Source organism: Schistocerca piceifrons, chromosome 9 (assembly GCF_021461385.2).
Source record: "Schistocerca piceifrons isolate TAMUIC-IGC-003096 chromosome 9, iqSchPice1.1, whole genome shotgun sequence".
Classification (NCBI taxonomy): Eukaryota; Metazoa; Arthropoda; class Insecta; order Orthoptera; family Acrididae; genus Schistocerca; species Schistocerca piceifrons.
In genome coordinates this window covers 86,071,351-86,098,086 of record NC_060146.1, presented here as the reverse complement: position 1 = coordinate 86,098,086, position 26,736 = coordinate 86,071,351, and the positions used below count along the sequence as shown (strand labels likewise).

Below are 26,736 nucleotides of genomic sequence, written 5' to 3'. Positions count from 1 at the left end.
CAGAGCGTCATGGAAATACTTCTGGACAGCTGGCTGTAGATGAGCTGGGGTGATGATGTATTTCCACCCCATTGGATCATTGTTCCTTGTATACAATGTTCCTTTTATTAATCAATATTCTTGTTTGGTTGGTTCTCCATTCAAGGCTTCTATGGTTTTCAGCAATGCTAGCTCTTCCCTCTATTCAGCAGCATCATTATTTAATTGAGTGATGACGGAGCTTTCATCCATGCTGATGTGGTCTGTCAAAGGATTCCCTGAAAGGCTGTCATATACCAATGTTTGTGTCCGATTTTGTTTACTATTGTGATTTCATACCCCTGAAGCCTGAGTGACCATCTCACCATCCGGCCCGATGGATTCTTCATGCTATTAAGTCAGAATAATGATCTGACAACCAGTGAATGGTTCGCCAAATAAATACAGTCAGAACTTGATAGCCCAAACAACTGCGAAGCACTCTTTCTCTGTTGTTGAGTACATTATCTCCGATTTGCACTGGAACTGGGCCTAACCCATAACTGCTACCCCGTCGGTGTGGTGCTCTGTATCGTCATTCTCGTCTCTCAGTGCTAAGACTGGAGAATTTAGTAGCATTTTTTAAAGACAAGGAAAGATCTCTTATGCACCTTGTTTCCAGGAAATTTGGCATCTCCCTGCAGTAGTTCTTGCAGGCGATGTGCATTTGTACAAAAGTCCTTTATGAATCGCAATTAGTACGAGCACAGTCTGAGAAAAACAAATAGACCAAGGAGTCAGAAAATTGGTGAGTGCTCTTAATTTCTCTAGAGCAGGATGCACTTCATTCCCACTGACTAGGTCCTCAAAGATTATGTCGTGGGCAAAGAAGAGCCACTTCCTGGGATTTAGATGGAGGTATGAGTCTAGACACATTACAGCGCAATTGTCAGGTGGCTTAGATGTTAAAGTGTCTTCAAAACAGTGACAGTGTCTTCTATATAGCAGACACGTGTCATCCATTAAGGTGTTGAAGTAGGTTGTCCACTATACACTATTTCATCTAAAGTATCCAGACACCCCCAAAAACATAAGTTTTTCCTATTACGGGCATTGTGCTGCCACCTACTGCCAGGTACTCAATATCAGGGACCTCAGTAGCCATTACACATTTTGAGAGAGCAGAGTGGGGCACTCTGTGGAACTCACGGACTTCAAATGTGGTCAGGTGATTGGGTGTCATTTGTCATATGTCTGTACACGAGGTTTCCACACTCCTGAACATCCCTAGGTCCACTGTTTCCTATGTGATAGTGAGGTGGAAATGTGAAGGGACACATACAGCACACAAGCGTACAAGCCGACCTCACCTGTTCGCTGAGAGAGACCGCCGACAGGGGAAGATGGTTCTAATGTCTAATAGGCAGACATCTGTCCAGACCATCACACAGGTATTCCAAACTGCATCAGGATCCACTGCAAGTACTATTACAGTTAGGCGGGAGGTGAGAAAACTTTGATTTCGTGGTCAAGTGGCTGCTCATAAGCCACACATTGCGCTGGTAAATGCCAAATGACACCTCGCTTGGTGTAAGAAGCATAAACATTTGACGATTGGGCAGTGGAAAAACATTGTGTGGAGTTACGAATCACAGTACACCATGTGGTGATCCAATGGCAGGATGTGGGTATGGCGAATGCCTAGTGAACATCATCTTACAGCTTGTGTAGTGCCAAGAGTAAAATTCGGAGGCAGTGGTGTTGTGGTGTGGTCGTGTTTTTCATGAATAGGGCTTGCACTCTTTGTTGTTTTGCGTGGCACTATAACGGCACAGCCCTACATTTGTGTTTTAAGCACCTTCTTGCTTTCCACGTTGAAGAGCAACTCGGCGATGGTGACTGCATCTTTCAACATGATGGAACACCTGTTCATAATCCACGGCTTGTGGCGGAGTGGTTACACGACAATAACATCCCTGTAATGGACTGGCCTGCTCAGAGTCCTGGCCTGAATCCTACAGAACACCTTTGGGATGTTTTGGAACGCTGACTTTGTGCCAGGCCTCACCTATGGACATCGATACCTCTCCTCAGTGCAGCAGTCCATGAAGAATGGGTCGCCATTCCCCAAAAAACCTCTGACCACTTGATTGAGCGTATGCCTGTGAGAGTGGAAGCTGCAATCAAGGCTAGGTGTGGGCCAACACCATATTGAATTCCAGCGTTATCGATGGAGGGTGGCACGAACTTGTAAGAAATTTTCAGCCATGTGTCTGGATACTTTTGATCACATAGTGTATGTTTGATGTTTGCTGAAAGTTGTAGAATTTCACAGGCCAAACAGCATAACTTTGAACTCATGGAGGCCGTCAGGTTTCGTGAAGGCAATCTTTTCACAGTCGGCCTCATCAATCTTGATTTGCCAGTAACCTCGCTACATGTCCTTACTTAAGAGCAGTAAGTCATCATCACTGTGTGCCAATGGGTAGATATCTTATTTCATATTTTTATTCAGTTTGTGGTACTCGTCTCTAACTTCGTGTGCCATCCTCCTCCTTCATAAAGATCAAAGGAAGAGAAAGGACAATCTGAATGTTATCACCTTTCAGCATCTTTTCCCCTTCCTTCCAAATTGTGCCTTGTCCAGGTAGCAACACCTTACACAATTGCTGGCTAATTGGTGGATGATTGCCAGTGTTTTATCATGGGCTGCTTGCTCTGTCTTTCCTCCCTTCAGGATTTCTAGGCATCCGAAAATTGGTGCAGAACAGCTGACGCTCACTGACAATATTCATCAGTCGCCAGATCCTATCGACAGTTCGATAGTACCTGCATTATAACTGAAAAAAAGTCAAAAGCCAAGATCACAACATTTTATTGGATGAGCAGTTTCAGCAGAACCTATGCTGTCGTCAGATATGCAAGAGGGTGAACAGAAATTGATAGGAAAATATTTTACACTCGTGATATTACAACTTGATAAACTGCCGTGTTACCCGTGTTACATACCCTACAGAATTATAATACCCTATGCTTTAAAATTTTGACACCATATTGGTCATCAATGTTGCAAGTGGCTTCACATTGCATATGCACTTCCAACTACCACAGAGATCACTATATATTGGCATGTCAAATGTAAAAGGATTATGTACAACTGTAAACATAACTATATTGTCGCAGAAGAAGCTGACTAGTGCTGTGTTGTGGTGGTTATGATACTAAACTGTTGCATTCGTTAAGTGAAGTTAGTGTTCATCATTCATCTAATTACACCTTCTTCTGTGTGAAAATATTGCACTGATTAACTGCTCAGAAATGGTGCAAACATTACAACCACCATATACATCCATTAGACGGCACTGTGACAGTTGATTGGTGTATTTTATATACCTGTATAGCATAACACAAATTACATGTACCAGGTAGTACATTATTAAGGACAATTTTTATTTACCTTTATTGTACAATGCAACTCAGAGAAATGTAGAAATTTTTAATTAATGTATGTACCTTTGGTAATTTTATAGGATAAAATATTTACAACATGAGACATTACCAAAGGTTAATTACAGTTATACATAAAACATCTATATGTCTCTGAGTTAGGTTGTATAATAATGTGAATAAAAATTATCCTTATTATTATCTATTATATTGAGTAATTATACAAGGTGTCCCATTTATCTAAGAGACGACCCATTGTGGCCGGTTACTGTGCCCCCACTGAGAGAATCTGCTCTCATAGACCAACACCTTCAACCTATTACCCGGAACCTAGACTCCTTTATAAAACATACCAATCATTTCCTACACTGAATCTCCACAGTTCCTGTCCCTTTACTACACGGTGCCCTGCTCGTCACTGTTGATGCCACCTCCCTGTACACTAACATTACTAATGCCCATGACCTTACCACTATTAAACACTACCTTTCCAGATGCCCTATGGATTCCAAACCAACCACCTCCTTCCTATTCGCAATGACCAACTATATCCTCACCCACAATTACTTTTCCTTTGAAGGCATTACATACAAACAAACCTCGGGTACAGCTATGAGCACCTGCATGGCACCATCCTTTGCCAACCTGTTCATGGGCCATCTAGAGGAATCCTTCCTAAAAGCCCAGAATCCTAAACCCCTCACCTGGTTCAGATTCATTGATGACATCTTTGCTATCTGGGTTGAAGGTGAGGACACCCTATCCACATTCCTCCAGAACCTCAAAAACTTCTCCCCCGTTTGCTTCACCTGGTCCTACTCAACCCAACAAGCCACCTTCCTAGATGTTGATCTCCAACTCAGAGATGGCAGCATCAGTACCTCCATCCATATCAAACCTACTAACCACCGGCAATACCTCCACTTTGACAGCTGCCACTCATTCCATACCAAGAAGTCTCTTCGGTACAGCCTAGCCACCTGTGGTCGTCGCATCTGCAGTGACGAGCAGTTCCTCACAAAATATCTGCTTCACAGCCTGTGCCATATGGATCCTTCCCACCAACAACTGGCTTTTCTGAATTGCTCAGGTGGGAACTTTCCCTGCAATACATCCGATGTTCCCGTAACTCTCCTGGCCTCAACCTTCGTTAGTCACTGTCCTCACACATCTAACCCCCTCCCTGTTTCCATTCCAGCACTACACAGCCGTCATTTCACCGCTGCACCCAGTCTTTTAATTTCTTTTTATTTCTCATGTAACACGGACCAATGATGGAGCTGTCACCATCAGTTATCGGGAATGCAAGGAACATTACCCGCAGCTGATTTTGAATGACCAATGATGGAACTGTGGCAGACAATGTATTTTGTAGCTCTCAATTTACACTCACATCCAAACCTAATAACTTCTTAATGTGTGATGAGAAACCAGCTGTCAGCAACCTGCAGCAGGACAATTAATTGTGCTCACTTTGCTTGTGGCGATTAAAGCTGACCCGTACAAACTAACTCAAGACAAAAAGCGAAGGGTAACTTCTCCCTTTTGCTGTGTGAGATAATGCAATATCACCGATGAGCAGTCCTCATTGAAACTAGATTACAGATTATAGGCAATACAGGCAGATTCCAAAAGAAAGGATAATTTCACTCTGACTATAGTAATCTGCACAGTATAGTTATGATTATGTACATACATAATACTTTTATCAAACAGTGGAAAATGATGCAGGACAGAATATAACAATATTATGAAAAGTAAAGTTGCTACTCACCATATAGCGGAGATGGTAGTCGCAGATAGGCACAACAAGACCTCCACAAATAAGCTTTCGGCCAATAAGGCCTTCGGCAGAAATATATCTATCTCTCTCTCTCTCTCTCTCTCTCTCTCTCTCTCTCTCTCTCTCTCTCTCTCACACACACACACACACACACACACACACACACACACGACACTGCAGTCTCTGGCAACTGAAGCCACACTGCGAGCAACAGCACCAGCGCATGATGGGAGTGGCGACTGGGTGGGGTAAGGAGAATGCTGGGGTGGGGAGGGGTAGAGATAGTGGGGTGGAGTGGGAACAGTGAAGTGCTGCTGGGGAGTGCGCAGGGACGAGGTGGAGACAGGGTACGGTAGGGTAGGGTAGGGTAGCTACGTGCGGTTGGGAGGTTAGATGGTAGGCGGGGGAGAGGTGGGGAGGGGGGGTGGTTAGCAGAAGAGGAGAAAAGTAAGACTGTCTGAGATAGTGGATTGAGGGCACAGTAGTGCTGGAAGGGGCTGGGTGGATGACTAACTTCTATATTTGACTTGCTGATGTGTAGTGATTTTCGTAGCAGTGGGAAGTGCATATGCAGTGTAAAGCCACTCGCAACACTGATGCACAATATGTAGTAAAGATTTTAAAGGCTAAGGTATATTTTAATTCCATAGGTTATGTAACAAGTTGGAATATCATGATTGTAAAATATTTTCCATTCAACTTCCGTTCTTCCTCTTGCAGATCTGGTGGTTACAGTATAGTTCTGTCGAAACAGATAATCCAAAACAAATGTTTTTTTTAGTGATTTTTGGCTTGTTAAGTTTTCTACAATTGTCATACACTGCAGATCCCCCCCCCCCCCCCCCCCCCCACTTCCAGACTGACAATGTCAACAATACATACGTAGCTGTAGTGGTGGCAGAGCAGAATTCTACATCAGTGGACTGCACTGCCCATTCGGAACTGGTTTGGCTGTTCCTATGCAAATATCTTCAATAATGTGCATGGCAGAGACTTTGCTAGCGATGCTACACTGACAAATACGCTCTCATTTGCCGAGACGATAGTTAGCATAGCCTTCAGCTACGTCATTTGCTACGACCTAGCAAGGCGCCATTATCAATAGATATTTAAGTTGTGATGCCTGTACCGTCAGACCGATGTACACCACTTATGGATTAAAGTTAAGTATTACGTCAACTACGTACTTTATTTGCTCCCCCCTGCGGGTTCAGGGGTAAGAATAGGCCCGCGGTATTCCTGCCTGTCGTAAGAGGCGACTAAAAGGAGTCTCAAATGTTTCGGCCTTATGTGTTGGTCCCCTCTCGGGTTTGACCTCCATCTTTCTAAATTATTCCGAAGAGCGAGCCAATTGGGGAAGGGCACCTTACATGGTGCACTGTATCCGTCGTGCAATTAGACCTTTAGCCGTCTTTCTCGTCTTTGCAATGGTGTCCCGCTCGTTTTCGATCTCTTGGGCGATTACCACGCTGCACTCTGCAGTGTTTCTTTTAACTGCGCCGACGACCTTGGCCATTTTTGCACCTAAGATCCAGCACGGTAGCCAGTCCGTTGTGGTGGGGCCGCCATGTACCCTCTTGGTTGTAGCCCTCTGACAACACAGGGATCGCTCTACTGATGCCTGCGCCGTTACCTCCCCACGTATGCCAAGGAGTAGATGCCCATCTCCCTGGGGCATCGGGACTCCCGGCAATGGCCATCCTGCCAGGTGGCTATTGCTGCGGCTGGGTGGCTCCCGTGGAGAGGGCCCTTGGTCGGAGTAGGTGGCATCAGGGCAGATGACCCGCAATGAAGCGTGGTACATCATCTATCGCTGGTGGGCCTCCACCAGCAGTCTCTAAGCGATCGAGGTCTAACCTCAACGGGAAGAAATTTGATCAGAGATCGTTTCCCTCCCTAGCTACTCCATGGGAGGAACGTCTTACTAAAGAAGGCAGTGGAGAATATTCACCCCGGTACCTCGTGTGTACGCGGGTTGATGGAGAATCGTTCATGTCGACCAAGCCCCAGTTTTTTGTGGAGCATTTAGAGGACAAGTTCGGGGAGGTGGAGGGCTTGTCCAAGATGCGCTCTGGTTCTGTGCTCATCAAAACGGCATCCTCTGCCCAGTCACAGAGGTTGCTCAATTGTGACAAGTTGGGGGATGTTTCCGTTAGCATCACGCCGCATAAGAGTCTCAACATGGTCCACGGTATTATATTCCACAGGGATCTTCTTCTGCAGTCCGACGATGAATTACGCGCCAACCTCGAACGACGGGGTGTTCACTTCGTCCGGCGCGTCCATCGGGGTCCGAGGGATAATCAGGTAGCCACCGGTGCCTTCATCTTGGCCTTCGAAGGTGAAGTATTACCCGAAAAGGTCAAGGTGATGGTTTACCGTTGTGATGCGGTGTTTTAAATGCTAGAAGTTCGGGCACATGTCATCTCGCTGTACTTCCAGCATCACGTGTCGGGATTGTGGACGTCCTTCGCATCCTGATACTCCATGTGCCCCGCCTCCTATCTGTGTTAACTGCGGAGAACACCATTCCCCCTGCTCGCCGGACTGTAGGATCTTCCAGAAAGAAAGGAGAATAATGGAGTATAAGACTCTGGACCGCCTGACCTACACCGAGGCAAGGCGGAAATATGAGCGGCTACATCCCGTGCCCATGACATCCACCTATGCCGCTGCTGCAACAGCGGTCCGCTCCTCTCCCGTGTCGTCACGTACTGTTGCCTCTCAGCTATGTCACAATGAACCGGCCCCCTTGGTTGTGGGGGGCACTTCCCCCTCTGTTGCTCCATCTACTCCAGGAGCAACACCATCCCAACCATCGGGGACATTCGGCCCCCCTTCCCAGCCGGAGAAGTGTGGGGCTTCTTCGGCTACTCTAGCCAGGAAGGGGTCCCTTGGGGCCCTCCCTTCCCAGGCTTTGCCCAGTGTCAAAGCGGACACCCGCAAAGTTTTGAAACAACAACTGGTCGCTGGTCATAGGGCTTCACGGTCGTCGTCCGTCCCTGAGACTGACCCAGTGGGGCCCTCCCAGCCAGACCCTCGAAAGGCACAGCGTGCGAAGCAGTTGAAGAAAAAGGCTTCCAAGCATCCTGACATTGCGGTGGCACCTGTCCCACCGCAACCTTCAAACTCTGCGTCTGAGGACGAAGTGGAGATCCTGGCGTCTGCTGAGGACCTCGATCTCGCCAGTCCCTCTGACGCCAAGGGAAGCACTGTCACAGGTGCTCACTTGGAGGCAGCAGGTGACCCAGCGGCGTGATCTGCCTTCCCCGTCCCGTCACGCCTTTCCCAGCCATGGCCAATACCATCCTCCAGTGGAACTGCAGCGGTTTCTTCCACCATCTAGCTGAGCTCTGCCAACTTATCAGCCTTCACCCTTTCTTCTGCATTGCTCTCCAGGAAACTTGGTTTCCAGCAATGCGAACCCCCGCCCTCCGTGGCTATCGGGGTTATTATAAGAACCGAGCAGCTTAAAGGGTGTCTGGTGGCGTCTGCATATATGTCCTTCACACTCTGCACAGCGAGTCTGTCCCTCTCCAGACGCCTTTAGAGGCTGTCGCTGTACGCGTGTGGACGCCACAGGCTGTTACCGTCTGCAGTCTTAACATTCCACCGGATGGTGATGTCTCGCAGCATGTCCTGGCTGCACTGGTCGCCCAATTGCCGCCACCTTTCTTGCTATTGGGCGACATCAACGGCCATAACCCTCTGTGGGGTGGGTCAGTGGCAACAGGTCGAGGCGCCATCGTTGAGCATTTATTGTCGCAGCTCGATCTCTCGCTGTTAAATGATGGTGCCTTCACACACTTCAGTGTGGCGCATGGCACCTACTCCGCCATTGACCTTTCAATCTGTAGCCATAGCCTCTTACCGTCTGTCCAATGGAGTGTGCATGACGACCTGTGTGGTAGTGACCACTTTCCGCTCTTTTTGTCACTACCACAGCGTCACTCTTCTGGGCGCCCTAGCAGATGGGCTATGAATAAGGCTGACTGGGACTTGTTCTCCTCCACTGCCGCTTTTGAGCCTCTCTCTACTGATGACATTGATGCGGTGGTTCAATTGGTCACCATCGGCATCGTTTCTGCCGCCGAATCTGCCATTCCCCGTTCTTCTGGGTCCCCTCGGCGGAAGGCTGTGCCTTGGTGGTCGCCTGAGATCGCTGAAGCGATTAAAGATCGCCGGCGGGCGCTCCAGCGTCACAAGCGACATCCCTCCATAGACCACCTTATCGCCTTCAAACGGCTGCGTGCGCGGGCCCGCCTCCTTATCCGCCAAGGCAAGAAGGAGTGCTGGGAGCGGTATGTGTCCACCATTGGCCTCATGTCCCTCCATCGCAGGTCTGGGCCAAGATTCGACGCTTCTACGGCTATCGGACCCCTGCCAGCGTCCCTGCGCTCTCACTGAATGGAGCAGTTTGTACTGACTCCGACATCATTGCGAATTGCTTAGCAGAGCATTTTGCTATGAGTTTCGCTTCTGCGAATTACCCCCAGGCCTTCCGCTCCATTGAAGAGCGGATGGAGCGTCAGAGCCTTTCGTTTTGCACCAACCACCCAGAATCTTACAATGCTCCATTTCGTGAGTGGGAATTTCGCAGTGCCCTAGCTGCTTGCCCTGATACCGCTCCTGGGCCAGATGGCATCCACTGTCAGATGCTGAAACACCTTTCAGTGGACTGCCAGCGGCGCCTTCTCGATCTTTACAACCGTCTTTGGGTCGAGGGGGAGTTTCCGTCGCAATGGCGGGAAGGCATTGTCATCCCCGTTTTGAAACCTGGAAAGACCCCTCTGGAGGTGGACAGCTACCGTCCCATTAGCCTCACCAACGTTCTTTGCAAGCTTCTCGAACGGATGGTGAGCCGGCGCTTGAATTGGGTACTGGAGTCTCGGGGCCTTCTGGCTCCGTCTCAGGGTGGGTTCCGTAAAGGCCGCTCCGCCACCGACAATCTGGTGAGCCTGGAGTCGGCCATCCGTACTGCCTTTGCCCGCCGTCAGCACCTGGTCGCTGTCTTTTTCGACATGCAGAAGGCGTACGATACGACATGGCGTCATCACATCCTTTCTACGCTTCATGGATGGGGTCTTCGGGGCCCTCTGCCGATTTTTATCCGCAATTTCCTGTCGTATCGTACCTTCCGCGTGCAAGTCGCAGCCTCATATAGTTCCTCCCACGTCCAGGAGAACGGTGTGCCACAGGGTTCTGTTTTAAGTGTCTGCCTGTTTTTAATAGCCATTAATGGGCTCGCTGCGTCCGTGGGAAGTTCTGTCTCCGCTTCCCTGTATGCTGACGACTTCTGCCTTTACTACAGCTCTAATGGCATTGCAGCTGTTGAACGTCAGCTACAGGGCGCTATCCGCAAGGCGCAGTCTTGGGCTGTAGCGCATGGCTTTCAGTTTTCGGCTGCCAAGACCCGTGTTATGCATTTCTGCCGGTTTGAACAGTCCATCCTGAGCCGCAGCTTTATCTTGCCGACGAACTCCTTGCAGTGGTTGAGATCCACAGGTTTTTGGGGGTCGTTTTTGATGCTCGGTTGACTTGGCTGCCTCATATCCGGCAGCTTAAACAGGCATGTTGGAGGCATCTAAATGCTCTGCGATGCTTGAGCCACACCAGCTGGGGCGCCGACCGATCTACCCTGTTACGGCTCTACCAGGCTTTAATCCAGTCCCGTCTGGATTATGGGAGCCTGGCTTATGGCTCAGCATCCCCATCTGCGTTACGGGTGTTGGACCCAATCCTCCACAGTGGGATACGCCTTGTCACTGGTGCCTTCCGCACCAGCCCTGTGGACAGCATCCTTGTTGAGGCAGGTGTCCCTCCACTGCGGTTACGACGCCAACAATTACTGGCTGCTTATGCTGTCCATGTTTTTAGCTTGCCCGGGCATCCAAATTACCGTGTCCTGTTCCCGCAGTCAGTCGTCCATCTGCCAGGCCATCGGCCCCGGTCGGGTTGTCCGATCGCCGTACGCGTCAAGGAGCTTCTCTGCGGGCTTGGGTTTTTCCCTGTTCCACCTCCTTTCCGGGCGCCTCTGCGTACACCCCCGTGGTGTGTTCTTCGCCCTTGCCTTCGACTCGACTTGGCACAGGGCTCGAAGGACTCAGTCCCTCCAGACGCCTTCCGCCGCCGCTTTTATTCCATCCTGGCCACGTATCAGGGCTCTGGAATTGTTTACACCGACGGTTCGATGGTTGCTGGTCGTGTCGGGTATGCGCTAACTCTAGGGGACCATTCCGAACAACGGTCCTTGGCGGCTGGCTGCAGTGTTTACACTGCTGAGCTAGTCGCCATCTTTCGAGCCCTAGAGTATATCCGCTCCTGCTCAGGTGAGTCCTTCGTTATCTGTAGCGATTCCCTGAGCGGTTTACGGGCTCTTGACCAGTGTTTTCCTCGTTCTCGTCTGGTGATGGCTATCCACGAGTCCCTGCATACTCTTGCGCGTTGCGGCCGCTCTGTGGTCTTTGTGTGGACCCCCGGTCATGTCGGTATCCCGGGCAATGAACATGCTGACCGCCTGGCGAAGGAGGCCACGAGACAACCGTCTCTGGATGTTGGCCTCCCAGAGACTGATTTGCGAGCAGTCCTCCGCCGAAAAGTTTTTGCGCTTTGGGACTGCCATTAAGGAGACGACGACTGTGTGGCAGTCATCCATGTGCGCCAACCGCAGGGACTCAGTCGTCCTTTGTCGGCTCCGCATTGGCCACTCCCGGCTGACACACAGTTATTTACTGCCCCGGGAGGACCCTCCTGTATGTCGCTGCGGGGCGGCTCTGACAGTGGCCCACATTTTGTTGGCCTGCCCCCTTTTAGCTGTGGTCAGGCAGACATTAGCGCTGCCTGATACGCTCCCTGCCCTTTTATCTGATGACCCTGTTATGGCTGGCTTAGTTTTATGTTTTATTCGGGGAGGGGGTTTTTATCGTTTACTCTGAGTGTTTGTTCTGTTCTTTTGTGTTGATTCTGGCCATTGGCCTACGATTTTAAGCTGAGTTTTTAATGTGTTCTCGGTGGTTGGCTTTTCCTTTTTATCTCTACGGTCGGCCACCCACCGTCACACTCTGTGTGATTTTAGTTCGTTTTGTCTGGTCTTTGTCTCACTCTCTCTTGTTCTGTGTCGTCTGTGCTCTATTCTTATAATCGGTTTTATTCTCTGTGGGTGTTTTTAGTACTTGGAAAAAGGGACCGATGACCGTAGCAGTCTGGTCCCTTTCATCCCACAAACAAACCAACCAACCAACCTTTATTTGCTACTATTAATTCCCTTAACTGTTCCAGACCTCGCGCCAGCCTGCGTGAGCTTAAGCGCGTGCCTTTAGGCTTCCTCTCATAGTGACTTGCCTGTCTTGCCAAGTCACAACATAGGGTGTCCTTAACCTCAATCCAAATCACAAAGATGTAATCAGTGAATCAGAACCAAGTGACTGGTTTGGGATTCTCTTTGATTAGGAATGATTCCTCTCATTCCTCTACGTGTATAGGTTTGCACAAGATAGTGTCATGCAGGTGTCCATTGCTGTACCCCAAATTTGTTTGTAGGATATGCTTTCAAAGGAGAAGTAATTGTGGGTGAAGATATAGTTGGTCAGGAAGGATGTTATAGGCCTGGAATCCCCTGGGTGGTGTGGAAGGTAGAGTTCAATAGTGTCATGTTGAAGAGTTCCAGGGACTACGGCCATACAACCCAGAAAAATTCTCAACAGCTGAAGAGTGGCAAGGCCATGGGCATTAGGGATGTTAGTGTAAAGGGAGGTGGCGTCAATAGTGATGAGCAGGGCCCCATGTGGTAGAGGAACAGTAACTGTTGAGTCAGTGGAGGAAGTGGTTGGTATCTTCCATATAGGAGAGTAGGTTGCAGGTAAATAGCCTGGAGATATTGGTCTGAGTCCCTCCTTGGAGGCATAGTAAGCGACCACAATACGATGTCCTAGGTGGTTGGGTATATGGACTTCAGGAAGCATTTAGAAGGTAGGAGTGTTGGGAGTGGTAAGGGTGGGTGGGTGGGAGAGAGGGAGAGATAGATAGATAGTTAGTTGTGTTGTTTAATTCAGAAGGAGGCCTTTGGGTGGAAAACTTACTTGTTAAGTCTTTTTCTTTTGCCCATCTGTGACTTAAATTCCTTAAGATTTTCTTAGTGATTCTCAATCTCACATCTGCTTATTCTACCATTTGTTCTATGTGGTCATTCCACATTATCTCTGGATGGTAATCGTAGGTAATTTTTGGTGGTTTGCTAATCAGTGATTTGTCACCTATCTGTAATCGTACACTTGTGGATTTATTGGCTGCTGGTGACAGTGGTTCCTGGCCTTGGTACAAAGTTTCACTTCTGCTTCAGTCTGTATTCACAAAATCATATCTATATGAGAACCATAAAGCCTCTGAAATTGTGTCTTCATATTTATAACTTTTTTCAATCAACAAAAACTTCACAGTTTAACTAAGCATCTCAGTTGAAGACTGGATCTCATCTCTTTGATGGTAAGATAATGTCTTCAATTGCAAACAACTGGCTAGAGCAAGGTTTGTTATGTGCGCTTGTCGGAATAGCTTCGTCAGTCTTGAGCCCTGATTTTCCACAGTCAAACTGCTTGTGATGCCTGCCAAAAGCACTGTCCAAGAATAACATGAAGACGACATTCTGTTAAAACAACAAAATTGAAGGCATACTTTCTATCATTGGCATATATTTCTCGAATATATGTTCCTGTCGTCTGGACATATTTCCCATTTGCTATTTTCAGCATAGTTGTTTTCATGGAATATAGTCTTCTTTAGCTGGTGATAAGCATTCAGCATTACAGGGAAAGGAACCCCCAAGTTGACTAGTTGCTGGACAAGTTTGATGTCAGTGATCAACGTCGATGAGATTTCCTGACGTGTTGGTAAGTGTCATCCGTGGAAGTATGTCATCTGTGGTAGCTTCAGCTCCATAGATGGTCACATGTCTCAATTTCCCTAGGCGAGCAGTTGGTACCTCTGTACAAGAATTGAGAACAGCAGTGGCATATTGTAGTGCAACCTTGTCCAGGGAAAGGTGATAGGCTTCGAACTACAGGTTGACAACAGTCATCTACATCTGACTTGCGTGAATAAAATTGTGGTGTGTGACATGTAGCATAATAGTGATCTTTCTCTGAAGCAGCATACAAATGTCTTGGGTACACCACAGCAGAAACATGCGGACATGTTGTCTTGTGTCCTCCAAATGTCTGTCCTTCTGTGGGCATTAAACTTCATGGAGGAGTCGGTTGTATGTGCATTGCTCAAATGCTGGATTGTTGTTTCAAGGCTAAGACATAAGCCTGAGTCAGCTGGGTCCATTCTTCACAGTGCATTCGACTTGTGGCAGAGATTGGTGCTAAATGTTGGTCATGTACTACTATTTTAACATTATCTATTATCTCCTGACACACAGAATCGACATTGGTGGATGTTGTCTCTTATGTACTCAGTCCAACTTTTTTGGCTGCCATCAACTGCTGTATCTACTCTCCTATTACCTCACGTGTGAGAGATGCAAGGTCATGGTGGTTTTCCACAATTGCTTTAGGGACAACATTTGGGAGTCGTCATACTTCTGTAATCAGAGTATTACCTGTTGCATTTCCTCAGTGTGCTAGCACCAGATGATGAATTCCTTTGTAGGTGTGACATTCCTTAGCACAAGAGCTCAGCACGCACTTCCGCTACACATTTCGTGAAGTGAGAGATTTTATTTGCATCTGTCGTATTCAGTTTCACAATGTGGCATAAGGCCAAATCATTCTCTCTGTAACACACTGTTGTTTCCTCAGGATGTTGGCCCTCTGCTCTTTAATTGTTCTTTCACTAAATGGACTCACCAGTGATTGTTGCCAAATGTTTTTTTTAAGTTTGGTCTGGATTTTTGTCACCTTTTGAGCTTCTCTTCGCTGCTCTCGAACCACTGCAGGACTGCGCTGTCAGAGTAAAAATACATATTTGCCAAATGCACCGTGTCATACCACCAACTGTGTTTGACAACTTGGTAGAGTCTTTTCAGCCATTTATCAGTTCATGAACAACCTTTCTGGAAAATGCTAATGGATGCCAGATGTGTAGATGAGTTAATGCTGTTTTAGAATCTTCTGTCTCCTGAATATACAGATCTTAGGTATAATGTACTGCATATATTTAGGTTCCTGTCAATGCCGGCGACAGCTTTTACGTTGCCTAATTGGAGCTGTGGTGATGCAGAGGTTTGGAAATACCTGAAGTAGAAGTTTTGAAGTATCTGGCGTCTCCACCAAACAGTGCACCAAGGTCCAAATCTAAGAGTGTCATCAGTGCACTACAACATTTAGTGCTGGAAGTATGTTCATTACTGACACCAACATAGAGACAGAAGTGTTTCCTGAGCAGAGAGTACTACTAATTTACACAGACATTGAATATTTCAGGATATGCAAATGTTACAAATGTAAAGAATTTTGAGAACTTTCTAGAAAAGATAAATACTAAATAAAAAATATTTGCTGGTGATACAGTTTGAACCGGCAACCCGCAACGCATCAGCTGATGACTGTGGTACAGCACATTGCATGCGTCACAGCTTGGGCCAATACTTGTAAGTCGTAGTTATTTTTAATGTGTGGCAGGATGTGAAAACGTGACTAACTGTTGTTGACTTGCCATGACTACCTAGCCTGAATGATGCGTCCTTATGTTACCTGTATCTGAAGGAGAAAGTTCTCCCTTACAAAGTTCTCCCTTTGCGCCCAATATGTCTTAAGTCACACGTTGTACAGTGCATCTTGTATACACCCGATTTCTCAGACTTAATCTTCCTGTTCCCAACTATGGTTTTAGGCTATATTTCACTATATTGTTTGTTTGAAAAGCTGTTTTAACATTTAAAATGTTGCTTTTTGTTCGTTTGGAAATTTTTCCTGAGGTCATATAATCCCCTCGCCAACTTTTGTAAGGAATGTTTAGGATCATAATACAGTGAAGGTGACGCAGACTGGTGTGGAAGTGGAAGTTGTAATGGGATTGGCAAACAGAAGAGAGTTGGGTGATTGGAAAGGGAAGTGAACATTGTGTCCAACGTGTAACACATTGTGAAGTTCGCTACATGTGTTTTAGTTACTTTCACGAGATGATTAAAATGTTGTTAACCCGATAATGGAAGCCTCAAATCTCTTTGCTGTGCTATATGAACATTGTTGACTGCTACTAAGCTAGAATATTCATTATGCTTGAGATTTTTTTCTGGTGTAGGCAAAGTTCTAGTTGTGATGAGCAACAGTGTGTCCTGGGTTTTGTAACACAATATCTTATTGTTTCCTCTATGAAAAACTGAATTTTGATAAATATTATGAATAATTTCATTCGCTGGATGATTTTGTTATCAAGACTAAATGAAACATCTCATGTGCCAATGATGAAATGGATATTGTTAGAACAATAGCGATACCTACCTTCTGTGCTAAATAGTCAGATCGAAGTTCCTTAATTGAAAGAAATAACCTGACAGAGAATTTTTTCTCTCTCCATTTACTCTTTCAATGTGTGATGAACAAAATTCAGAATTTTCTACAATGGTTGATTCCAGTTTGCATAAAAATTGAAGTCCTGTCTTCAACAACAACGAGCTGAACTGAAATTAGTCATTATAACACAGTAGTGAGACCTGTGCTAACAGCTGCTTTAATATTTATAACTTATTGTCAATCAACACATGCTCATCTTTATTACAGCTTACCATGTAATTAAGTTTCCATAATCCAAGTAGTAGGGGTAATAGGGGATAATGCAGGAGTAGGTTTAGTAATGAATAAAAAATAGTAGGTGGGTAAGTTACTACAAACAGCATAGTGAACACATTATTGTAGCCAAGATAGGCACGAAGCACACGCCTACCACAGTAGTAAAAGTTCATATGCTAACTCGCTCCACAGACGACGAAGAGATTGAAGAAATGTATTACGAGATAAAAGAAATTATTCAGATCGTGAAGGGAGACAAAATTTAATGGTCATGGGGGACTGGAATTTGATAGTAGGAAAAGGAAGAGAAGGTGAAGTTACAGGCGAACATGGAATGGGGATAAGGTATGAAAGAGGAAGCCACTTAGTAGAATTTTCCACAGAGCATAACTTAATCATAAGTAACACTTGGTTTAAAAATCTTGAAAGAAGGTTGTATACATGGAAGAGGCCTGGAGACACTGGAAGGTTTCAGATAGATTATATAATGGTAAGACAGAGATTTAGGTGCCAGATTTTAAATTGTAAAACATTTACAGGGGCATATGTGGACTCTGACCATGTTCTGTTGGTTATGAACTGTTGATTAAAACTGAGGAAACTGCGAAAAGGTGGGAATTTAAGGGGATGGGATCTGGATAAATTGAAAGAACCAGAGGTTGTAGAGTTTCAAAGAGAGCATCAGGGAACGATTGACAAGAATGGGGGAAAGAAATACAGTAGAAGAAGAATCAGTAGCTTTGAAAGATGAAATTGTAAAGGCAGCAGAGGATCAAGTAGGTAAAAAGATGAGGGCTAATAGAAATCCTTGGGTAACAGAAGAGATATTGAATTTAATTCATGAAAGGAGAAAATATAAAAATGCAGTAAATGAAGTAAGCAAAAATGAATACAAACATCTCAAAAATAAGATCGACAAGAAGTTCAAAGTGGCTAAACAGGGATGGCTAGAGGACAAATGTAAGGATGTAAAGTCGTATATCACGAGGGGTAAAATAGATACTGCCTACAGAAAAATAAGAGAGAACCACCTGTATGAAATCAAGAGTTTATATGGGAACCAGTTCTAAGCAAAGAAGGGAAAGCAGAAAGGTGGAAGGAGTATATAGAGGGTCTATACAGGGGCGATGTTCTTGAGGACAATGTTATGGAAATGGAAGAGGAGGTAGAATAATATGAAATGGGAGATACGGTACTGCGTGAAGAGTTTGACAAAGCAAGTCAAAATAGGGCCCCAGGAGTAGACAACATTCTATTAGAGATATTGATAGCCTTGGGAGAGCCAGCCCTGACAAAACTCTACCATCTGGTGAGCAAGATGTACGAGACAGGTGAAATACCCTCAGACTTCAAGAAGAATATAATAATTCAAATCCTAGAGACAGCAGGTGTTGACAGATGTGGAAATTACCGAACTATCAGTTTAACGGCTGCAAAATACTATATGAATTTTTTACAGATGAATGGAAAAACTGGTAGAAGCCGACCTCGGGGAGGATCAGTTTGGATTCCGTAGAAATGTTGAAACACATAAGACAATTCTGACGGTACGTCTTACATTAGAAGATAGATTAAGGAAAGGCAAAGCTATGTTTATATAGCATTTGTAGACTTGGAGGAAGCTTTTGACGATGTTGACTGAAATACTCCCTTTCAGATTCTGAAAGTGCCCGGGGTCAAATACAGGGAGCGAAAGGCTATTTACAGTTTGTACAGAAACCAGATGGCATAAGAGTCGAGGGGCATGAAAGGGAAGCAGTGGTTGGGAAGGGAGTGAGACAGGGTTGTAGCTTATCCCCAACGTTATTCATCCTGTGTATTGAGCAAGCAGTAAAGGAAACAAAAGAAAAATTTGAAATAGGAATTAAAATCCATGGAGAAGAAATAAAAACTTTGAGGTTTGCCAATGACATTGTAATTCTGTCATATAAGATGAACATCAACAAAAGCAAAATGAGGATAATGGAATGTAGTCGAATTAAATCGGGTGATGCTGAGGGAATTAGATTAGGAAATGAGACATTTAGAGTAGTAAAGGAGTTTTGCTATTTGGGGAGCAAAATAACTGATGGTGGCCGAAGTAGAGAGGATATAAAATGTAGACTGGAAATGGCAAGGAAAGTGTTTCTGAAGAAGAGAAATTTGTTAACATAGAGTGTAGATTTAAGTGTCAGGAAGTCTTTTCTGAAAATATTTGTATGGAGTGTAGCGATGTATGGAAGTGAAACATGGACGATTACTAGTTTAGGCAAGAAGAGAATAGAAGCTTTCTAAATGTGGTGCTACAGAAGAAAGCTGAAGATTAGATGGGTAGATTACGTAACTAATGAGGTGGTACTAAATAAAAATGGGCAGAAGAGAAATTTGTGGCACAACTTGACTAGAAGAAGGGATCAGTTGGTAGGACATGTTCTGAGGCATCAAGGGATCACCAATTTAGTATTGGAGGGAAGCATGGAGGGTAAATATCGTAGAGATTCAGAGGGATGTAGGTCGCAGTAGTTACTTGGAGATGAAGCAGCATGCACAGGATAGAGTAATATGGAGGGCTGCATCAAACCAGTCTCTGGACTGATGACCACAACAACAACAACAACAACAAGCCAAGTAACTTTACAATTATTTCTTATGTATTACTTGATATTTTTAATCAGTGTAATTACAATCATAATTTTTGATTAATTTTACTTTTTTCTGGCCAAACCCAAAATCTCTCTCCATTCTCTCTCACTTTACTCTTTTTAACATTTTTCTTGCTTACAAAGTGCTTCAACATTTGCCCACAAGTATTTGAATATTAATTTGTGTGTTCATCCTGTCTGTAAATAAGACTTTTACAAAGCTGGAGATATTTTAGGAAAAAACATGAATTTAAGTGACTGTGCAATACATCGCTTTTTATATGTTTATTATTGGTAGATTTTTAACTTGCACATTTACTAAATAATGCTTATACATGAGAGAAACTTCTCAGAGAAATAATAAAAAATTGCAACATACATATTTGTCGAGTTGTAGGTTGGCTTGTGTGTGTTGTATTCTGCAATATTACAGTGTTTGCATTTACTTTACAGCATGACTTATTATTTCTCCAGGCACTTGGGTTGGTTGGGCTGTAGTTGCTGCTGAAAAGCGCTCACTAGCTGCTTGTACATCTTAACACTGTACTAATTTGAAATTTTATATTTGTGTGTGTTACAGAGCTAAGCATCCAGCCATCTCTGAACCCCATCCTCATCCCGCGCCACATACAGGAAGCGGGTGGAGCGAGCGGTGCCGTGTCAGACGCCACGGCAGGTGCCAACCCAGGCAGTGGGGGAGCTGTTGGCACGGGGAGTAGTGTAACCGAAGGTGCCGGCAGCTCCGGAGGGGCGGGCAACGACGCCGGAGGTGTCGGAGCCGGCGCTCCGAGCAGCGGGGGCGGCGGATCTGCGGCGACGGCCGCTTCGACGAGCATGGCCTAGGTGCTTGTTTGCCTTTCGTGAGGGTGAGGTTGAGGGCAGTTGGCAGAGGTGTGAACAGACCACGTAAGGAGGCACTGGAACGCGGAGAAGGGTGAGGAGGGAGAAGAGGAACAGCTGCTACAGGGCGTAGTCGTGGGCATTTGTCCAAATATTTTATTTCATTTTATAATTATTACCTTTTTTACTTTTTGTTTCTAAGAATATTTCATCTCCTGCTGTAGTCTTTGGATCTTATGATTGTTACTAACTTTTTTAAAAAAATGTTGGCATTTTACTGTAAATGAAAAGTACCTGCTGAATGGAATGTATAATTAGCCTTTCAAAAACTTGGCATTAGATATGTGTAAGAAAATTGATTTATCGGTTGGCTTATTGAAGTCATGTATGTGATTGTTTTAATTAGGCAGGAAATGTTTTAGATACCAGTGCCACTCTGCTGGACTACAGTCAGTTTCCTTTTTTTAAAAAAAAAAAGATGCGAGGAGATAGTGTATATACTAGTGTGGCAGTTGCCATCCTTTTTATGGCCATGGCATTATGTTTTACCAGTGTACAAATATTGATGCTAATTGGTCAATTTATTTAGCAATATTTGTCCTGATGTCTGTTTAATTTATATAATTTATGGTTAAATGATGCACATGTATAATTTGATCTCACTGGGGAGCAGTGACTTGGAAAACTGAACAGTTTGACAAAATTTGAATAAATATTGTTTGTATCCTGGGCCGCTTTGATCGTGATTTAAATTTATACAAGATGATGAAGAATTGTACTTTTATATGGGTCTAACATTGACAGAATAAATGCAGTTGCTATGACATTATTTTGTAAATTTTTCCTTTAGCAGTTGTTTTTGATGTTGATCAGAGGAATTGTGTATTTTCTGTGATGAATAAGATTTTTCTTGGTCTTACCTGTAGATGGTAAGGACTGTACATATTGATTCATTCTCAACTGCCATCGGCATACTGTTTTCACTGTATCGAAGCTATTCTTTAATTGTGCCATGTGATTTCAATGTTGCAGCTTATATTGCTTGGAGATCTTGTTAAAGAGTTTGAGTGTTGCTGGATTGAGGTTACTGTCACGATTAGCATCCAGAGTGAAATTGTAGTGTCACAGTATCAGAATTCCCACAGTTTCCTGTGGTACCGTGTTTCATAAGTACAAAACTTAGCCTAACTGATGTGGGAATTGTTTATCGTTATTATCCTGAGAGTTTGTTCGGTTCGATTTGCCGCTGTTCCTGAGCTAGGTGGCAACTCCGATAGCAGCTCTTCTTGGAGTAGTGGCTTGCAGCAGTTTGATTTTGGATTTTACTTTTCTCTTCCTGCCGTTCTGCACTTCTGTGACTTTTCCTCGTGTGTGTCTTAAGGGCTGAGTCGGCGAGAGAGTACCACTAAAGAGGAACGACATAGTACTATATCTCCTGCTTCATTAGAGACTGCTGTTAATATAAATATTTAAAAAAAATGAACTCCACGCAAAGATCTTCCGTGTAGGAAGTTTGTCCCAGAAGCCGTGTGTTTTCGTGCTATTAGATGTAAATGAATATTATCGGAAAAGAATTTAAATAGCCACAGTTAATTATGCAGAAGTAGTCATGATAAGTCACGTCAGATTCAGATGCTTGTATAGTTGACTAAGGATTTTTTTCTTGTTTCCTCGTGTATAAATATAATAAAAGTATGTAATGTTAAACAGTTATGAGTTTAAAGTGATAAGTAATAACAAAAAAAAATAGAAGCAGAATTTCTTAATATTATGCAAGGGAAAGGGGATGCCTTCATTTTGTAGGTGGAAGACCGTCACTTTTCCAGGCAGATGTGTTGAAGGTTGATGAGTTCCAATTCTATAAATGCTGTATTTGAAAATAAGACTGTAGTATTTATGTGTGATGGTACAAGTAACGTGCACTTCTTCAAAGGTCGAACACCATAAATGTGCCATCTGTGATACCTTACAGCTTGAACTGTTGTATAACCCACTTTCCTTTGTGTAATGAGTTTAGTACCAAACAGACAAAAAATAAAAAGAAATGCAATGGAATGGCAAATGTAATAACAATCTGTAGACACTCAGTCATATCCTAATAAGTGTGACAAAGTTACACATTGTTTGGCCACTCACAATGAGAAACTTTCTGTCAGTACTTCTGTGTGTGCATATTTGACACTGCATATTGTTGCATGTATAAATATTGTGATATTTTGAGAAGACAGGAAACCTCTGTGAAATTTAACACAGTAATTTAAGAAAGAACCAATAAATCGTTTTATACCCACATAATAGTTGTTGTTTGGCATTGTTTTGGAGTTGTCTACTAGTCTTATGTAAAGCATCTTTTGCTTGTTTCTCTGTCAACACAGGCTTGCATGAATGATTCTTTTTTTTATTTTGTAAGCAAATGAATATATATTCTACATGTAAATATTCCTGTTTTGTGGACTTGTTGTGAGTGGTTTACTAAAAATAGACGTTGTAGGGGACTGATATCCTATCGGTATCTTCAGATACATTTGTCATGAGAATGAAGGTTTTATTGGAGAGGTATATATAATATATACATATATATATATAAATAGAAAATAATTATAATTCCTTTATGTAACATAAAAGTTTTAAATAGTAACAGATTTTTTTGAGACTTACTTGTGTATCTGTGTTTCCCAGAAATGTACATCATAAAAATAATTTTATGAACAATATATTGTATTTTTAATTTCTTGAATTTACCCTTGACAAAAGCCTTGCATCTTTTGCTGTGGAATCATTTAGAGCGCTGCATTTCCATTCTCACATTTTTGAGCTGTTACAGTCAATGTAAAACTTACTTATGTTGTCTTCTAAGGATCTTACTGCTGCTGCAATGAGTTGAAAAAGAAAAGAAACAAATACTTATCACTAGATGTTGTGCAATACTTCAATAAATTTTCATAACACTTGAATACATTTTTAGTTTCATTATAGTGCATTTTGGTGTTTTAACAAAAGTTGTATGCCTCAGTATTTGAGGACAGTTTAAATTTAATTACTATTTATGCTTTGAGATTGTAATGCCCCAATTGAAATGAAGTAGACGTAATGACAGACAGACAAAAAAAAAAAAAAAAAAAACAAGAAAGCATTGAAATGTTGAAAAAAAGAAAACAGTTGTTTAAAAATAATAAAAATGTATTGGGAAGGATTGAGTGGTTGAGGCAAAACACACTCATGCCCCCCTGCCCCTTCCCCACACTCCCCTGCCCCCCCCCCCCCCCCCCCCCCCCGCAACACACACACACACACACACACACACACACACACACACACACACCTTCACCTTCATTCTTTATAGCCTTTTGTTGCACTCTGAAGGACAAGATGAAAAGCTGAACTCCAATTTGAAATTCTTTGTTTGTTTCTGTGTACTGCATCCGCCCCCCCCCCCCCCCCCCCCCAATTCTCTCTCTCTCTCTCTCTCTCTCTCTCTCTCTCTCCCTCCCCCCCCCCCCTCTCCCCCTCCTCCATCGCCAGTTTTTCTCAAACTACTACTTGTCCTTGCACTGTTTATTTCACTGCTCTTCCTCTTTGCCAACATCCATTTCTCACTCTGTCATCATCTCTAACACCTCCTCCTTTATTTTTGTCATCCCTCACCCTTGGGAAAGATCATACCAGCTCTTAATAGTTAACAGAGCGTTGCTCTTGCTCTTGACTGCAGAATCTTATGGATCCTTGAATCGTAAAACCATCTAGCCTCTCCCAGTACAGTCTGATCGGGAAAAAAAAATTAAACCAATCAGACATAAGAGCAAACAGTAGGAAGCTCAGGATGGAATAACAGTAATATTAGAAGTAGTCAGGCCACAGTGACTGGAAAGAGTGGTCGTATGCATGTGAATTGTTCTTCCATTGTGCCTGTCAGTGACTCAATGCCGTCTCCTACAAGTTGAGTAGCAATCTATCCATTTCAGTTTGAATACAACATACTTTGCCAGCTTATGACTGGAGACTATGGGAGTGCCTGCCAGATCTTATTCAGTCTTTCCTCAATGACTGGTGCTTCAGTTACCACATTGGCAATTTCCTGTCGGACCGCCTTATCCAGGAGATAGTAGTTCCTGAAGGTGTAGTGCAAAGTGTAACACTTCTTGCAATAACTATTGATGACATCTCATCGACAGTCAGGAATTCTATTGAAAGTTTATTGTATAAGGATGATTTTTGCCATTTTCTGTTATTGTATATGGATGATTTTGCCACTTTCTGTTCTTTGTCCAATCTTGCAGCCACCACGTTTCAACTGCTGGTGACCATCAGGAGCCTGGAAAATGGGATAAGGCAACTGGTTTTAGGTTCTCATCAGATAATTACTGTCCGTGTAAATTTCAGCCACCTACATTTTAATTTTAACCAAGCAGAGCTAAAAGTAGAAGACACTGTTTTTGATTTTAAGGAATGTGTAAGATTTCTGGGCCTAATATCCGACACAACTAACCTGTGTGTGTCACCTGAAAGGCCTGAGAACAAATGGTGCAAAATCTTTGACTATTTTGAAATGCTACAGCAGAAAGATGTAAGCTGTAGACAGTTTCTCTCTTGCAATTTTTATAGAATGTGTGTAACATCCCACTGTGTAGATCACATCAGTGTCGTTTATGGATCAGCCTTCTACTTCACGATGCCAAGTGGTATCCACTAAGAGTTTGTCACACTATCGGCGGGCTCCTGTTTTACCAGCCCAGTTTAAAGTTTGTTTGTGGAGACTGGAAAACCGTCACCCGTCACTTCAAATACAGCAACACCTCATCGTGGCAAGACAGGCTCTGAAAATATTAGCATTACCTCGGGCGCACAGTGTTGTGGACTGAACAATCCTTAGTGTGGATCTTTCAGAGTGACTGCACATGACCGAGCCATTAGATATTCGTGTCAAAGTTTGTCTTGTGGCTCTGAATGTGTCATCCCAGGATCAGGTGCCAGGGATGGGACAGACTTCTTCAGAACCCCAAAATTATTGTAACATTGACCGAGTGCAAGAAATCTTCTACTCTAGACTGTTTTCAAAAGTTTTTCTTCAACCTTAAGTCTGTATAAAGATTTTATTGTTGTATACACTATCTGATGAAGAGCCTGGACACGTAATGGTGGACGTTTAGTATGGTACGTGCCCACCCTTCACTTTAGACATCTTGACCTGTGCTGCGGACACTTGAGGTGGGTGACTGCAGAGGAATGGCAGCCTATTGTTCCTCGAGAGCTGAAAAAACAGAAGGCAGTGATGTCGGATGCTGGGCTCTGGAGCTGAGTCGACCTTCTACCTCGTCCCGAAGGTGCTCCATTGGGTTCAGGTCAGGACTCTTGTCAGGCCAGTTCATTTCACGAATCGTACTGTCAACAGGCCATTACCTCAGTTAGTGCTTCATGATTGCATTGTCGCGTCAGTCATCTCTGACCTGTTCGTCTACTGCACGCAGTACACAGTGCTGTAAAATGTGTTCGTATCATTTTGCATTTAGCATTAGGAGACCACACCGTAACACGAAAAACATCATACTGCAACATCATCTCCTCCGTACTTCTCCAGACACATCCCATTGCCCTAGGATATAATGTGATCCGTCACTCCAACTCGCTCGTTTGCAGTCGTACTCTGTCCATTGGGATCGCTCTAGCACTGCTTAGCACTGACTGCAGAAATGTGTGGCCAATAAGGAGTTGCTTGTACCCCATTCTTTTTAACTCCCTACACAAACTAATTGTGCTAGCTGGACTGCTCGGAGCACTTGGGAGCCCACGAGCAGTTCGTTTCTGTGATTCCACACGATTTTTTTGCAAACACACTCTGCGAAGCTCGTCAGTCCCTCTCCGTCGGTACGTGATGTCTGGCTGGTTGTTTCTTTGCATTTCCACTTCAGAATCGCGTCACCAATAGTTGGCTTGAGTAGCTTTAGAAGGGTTGAACTATCCCTGACGGATGTGTTACTGATGTGAAATCTAATGGCTAGTCCGTGTCTGAGGTCACTGTGCTCTTCTGGCTGGTCCACTCTGCTGTTACTGCTTTTGTACTGACAACGGAGTACACCTCACCTCATTTCGCAGTGGTTGTTCTGCGTTTCACGACATTTGGAGGTCAGTTCTCCACTATGTATGGATACTTTTGATTGGGTGGTATATATTTTTGTCGCAGGGAAAGACCCACTAAGAAACAAATCCACTATACTGGGCAAATCACGTGAAACGTGTACCCTGCACATTTCTGAAATGCGAGGTGATACTGATGTACTGCTTTCGCATTATTCAGGGATGTCTGGCTATTCTCAATTAGATACTGTTTATGTTGATACCCAGTAAGGGCTCTGTTAGAGAT

General features: G+C 44.2%; 1 protein-coding gene across 6 annotated transcripts in view; it reads left to right on the top strand.

The window, feature by feature from the left end:
- The window catches only part of LOC124717382 (glycogen synthase kinase-3 beta), a 326,873-nt gene extending 303,537 nt beyond the window's left edge, over nt 1-23,336 (top strand). For all 6 annotated transcript variants that reach the window (XM_047244229.1, XM_047244232.1, XM_047244231.1 and 3 more), the window contains one exon: nt 20,119-23,336. In XM_047244229.1, the coding sequence (XP_047100185.1) occupies nt 20,119-20,381 (263 nt within the window). In that variant the 3' untranslated portion in view covers nt 20,382-23,336. The remainder of the gene's footprint in view (nt 1-20,118) is intronic.
- The last annotated feature ends 3,400 nt before the right edge of the window (nt 23,337-26,736 follow it).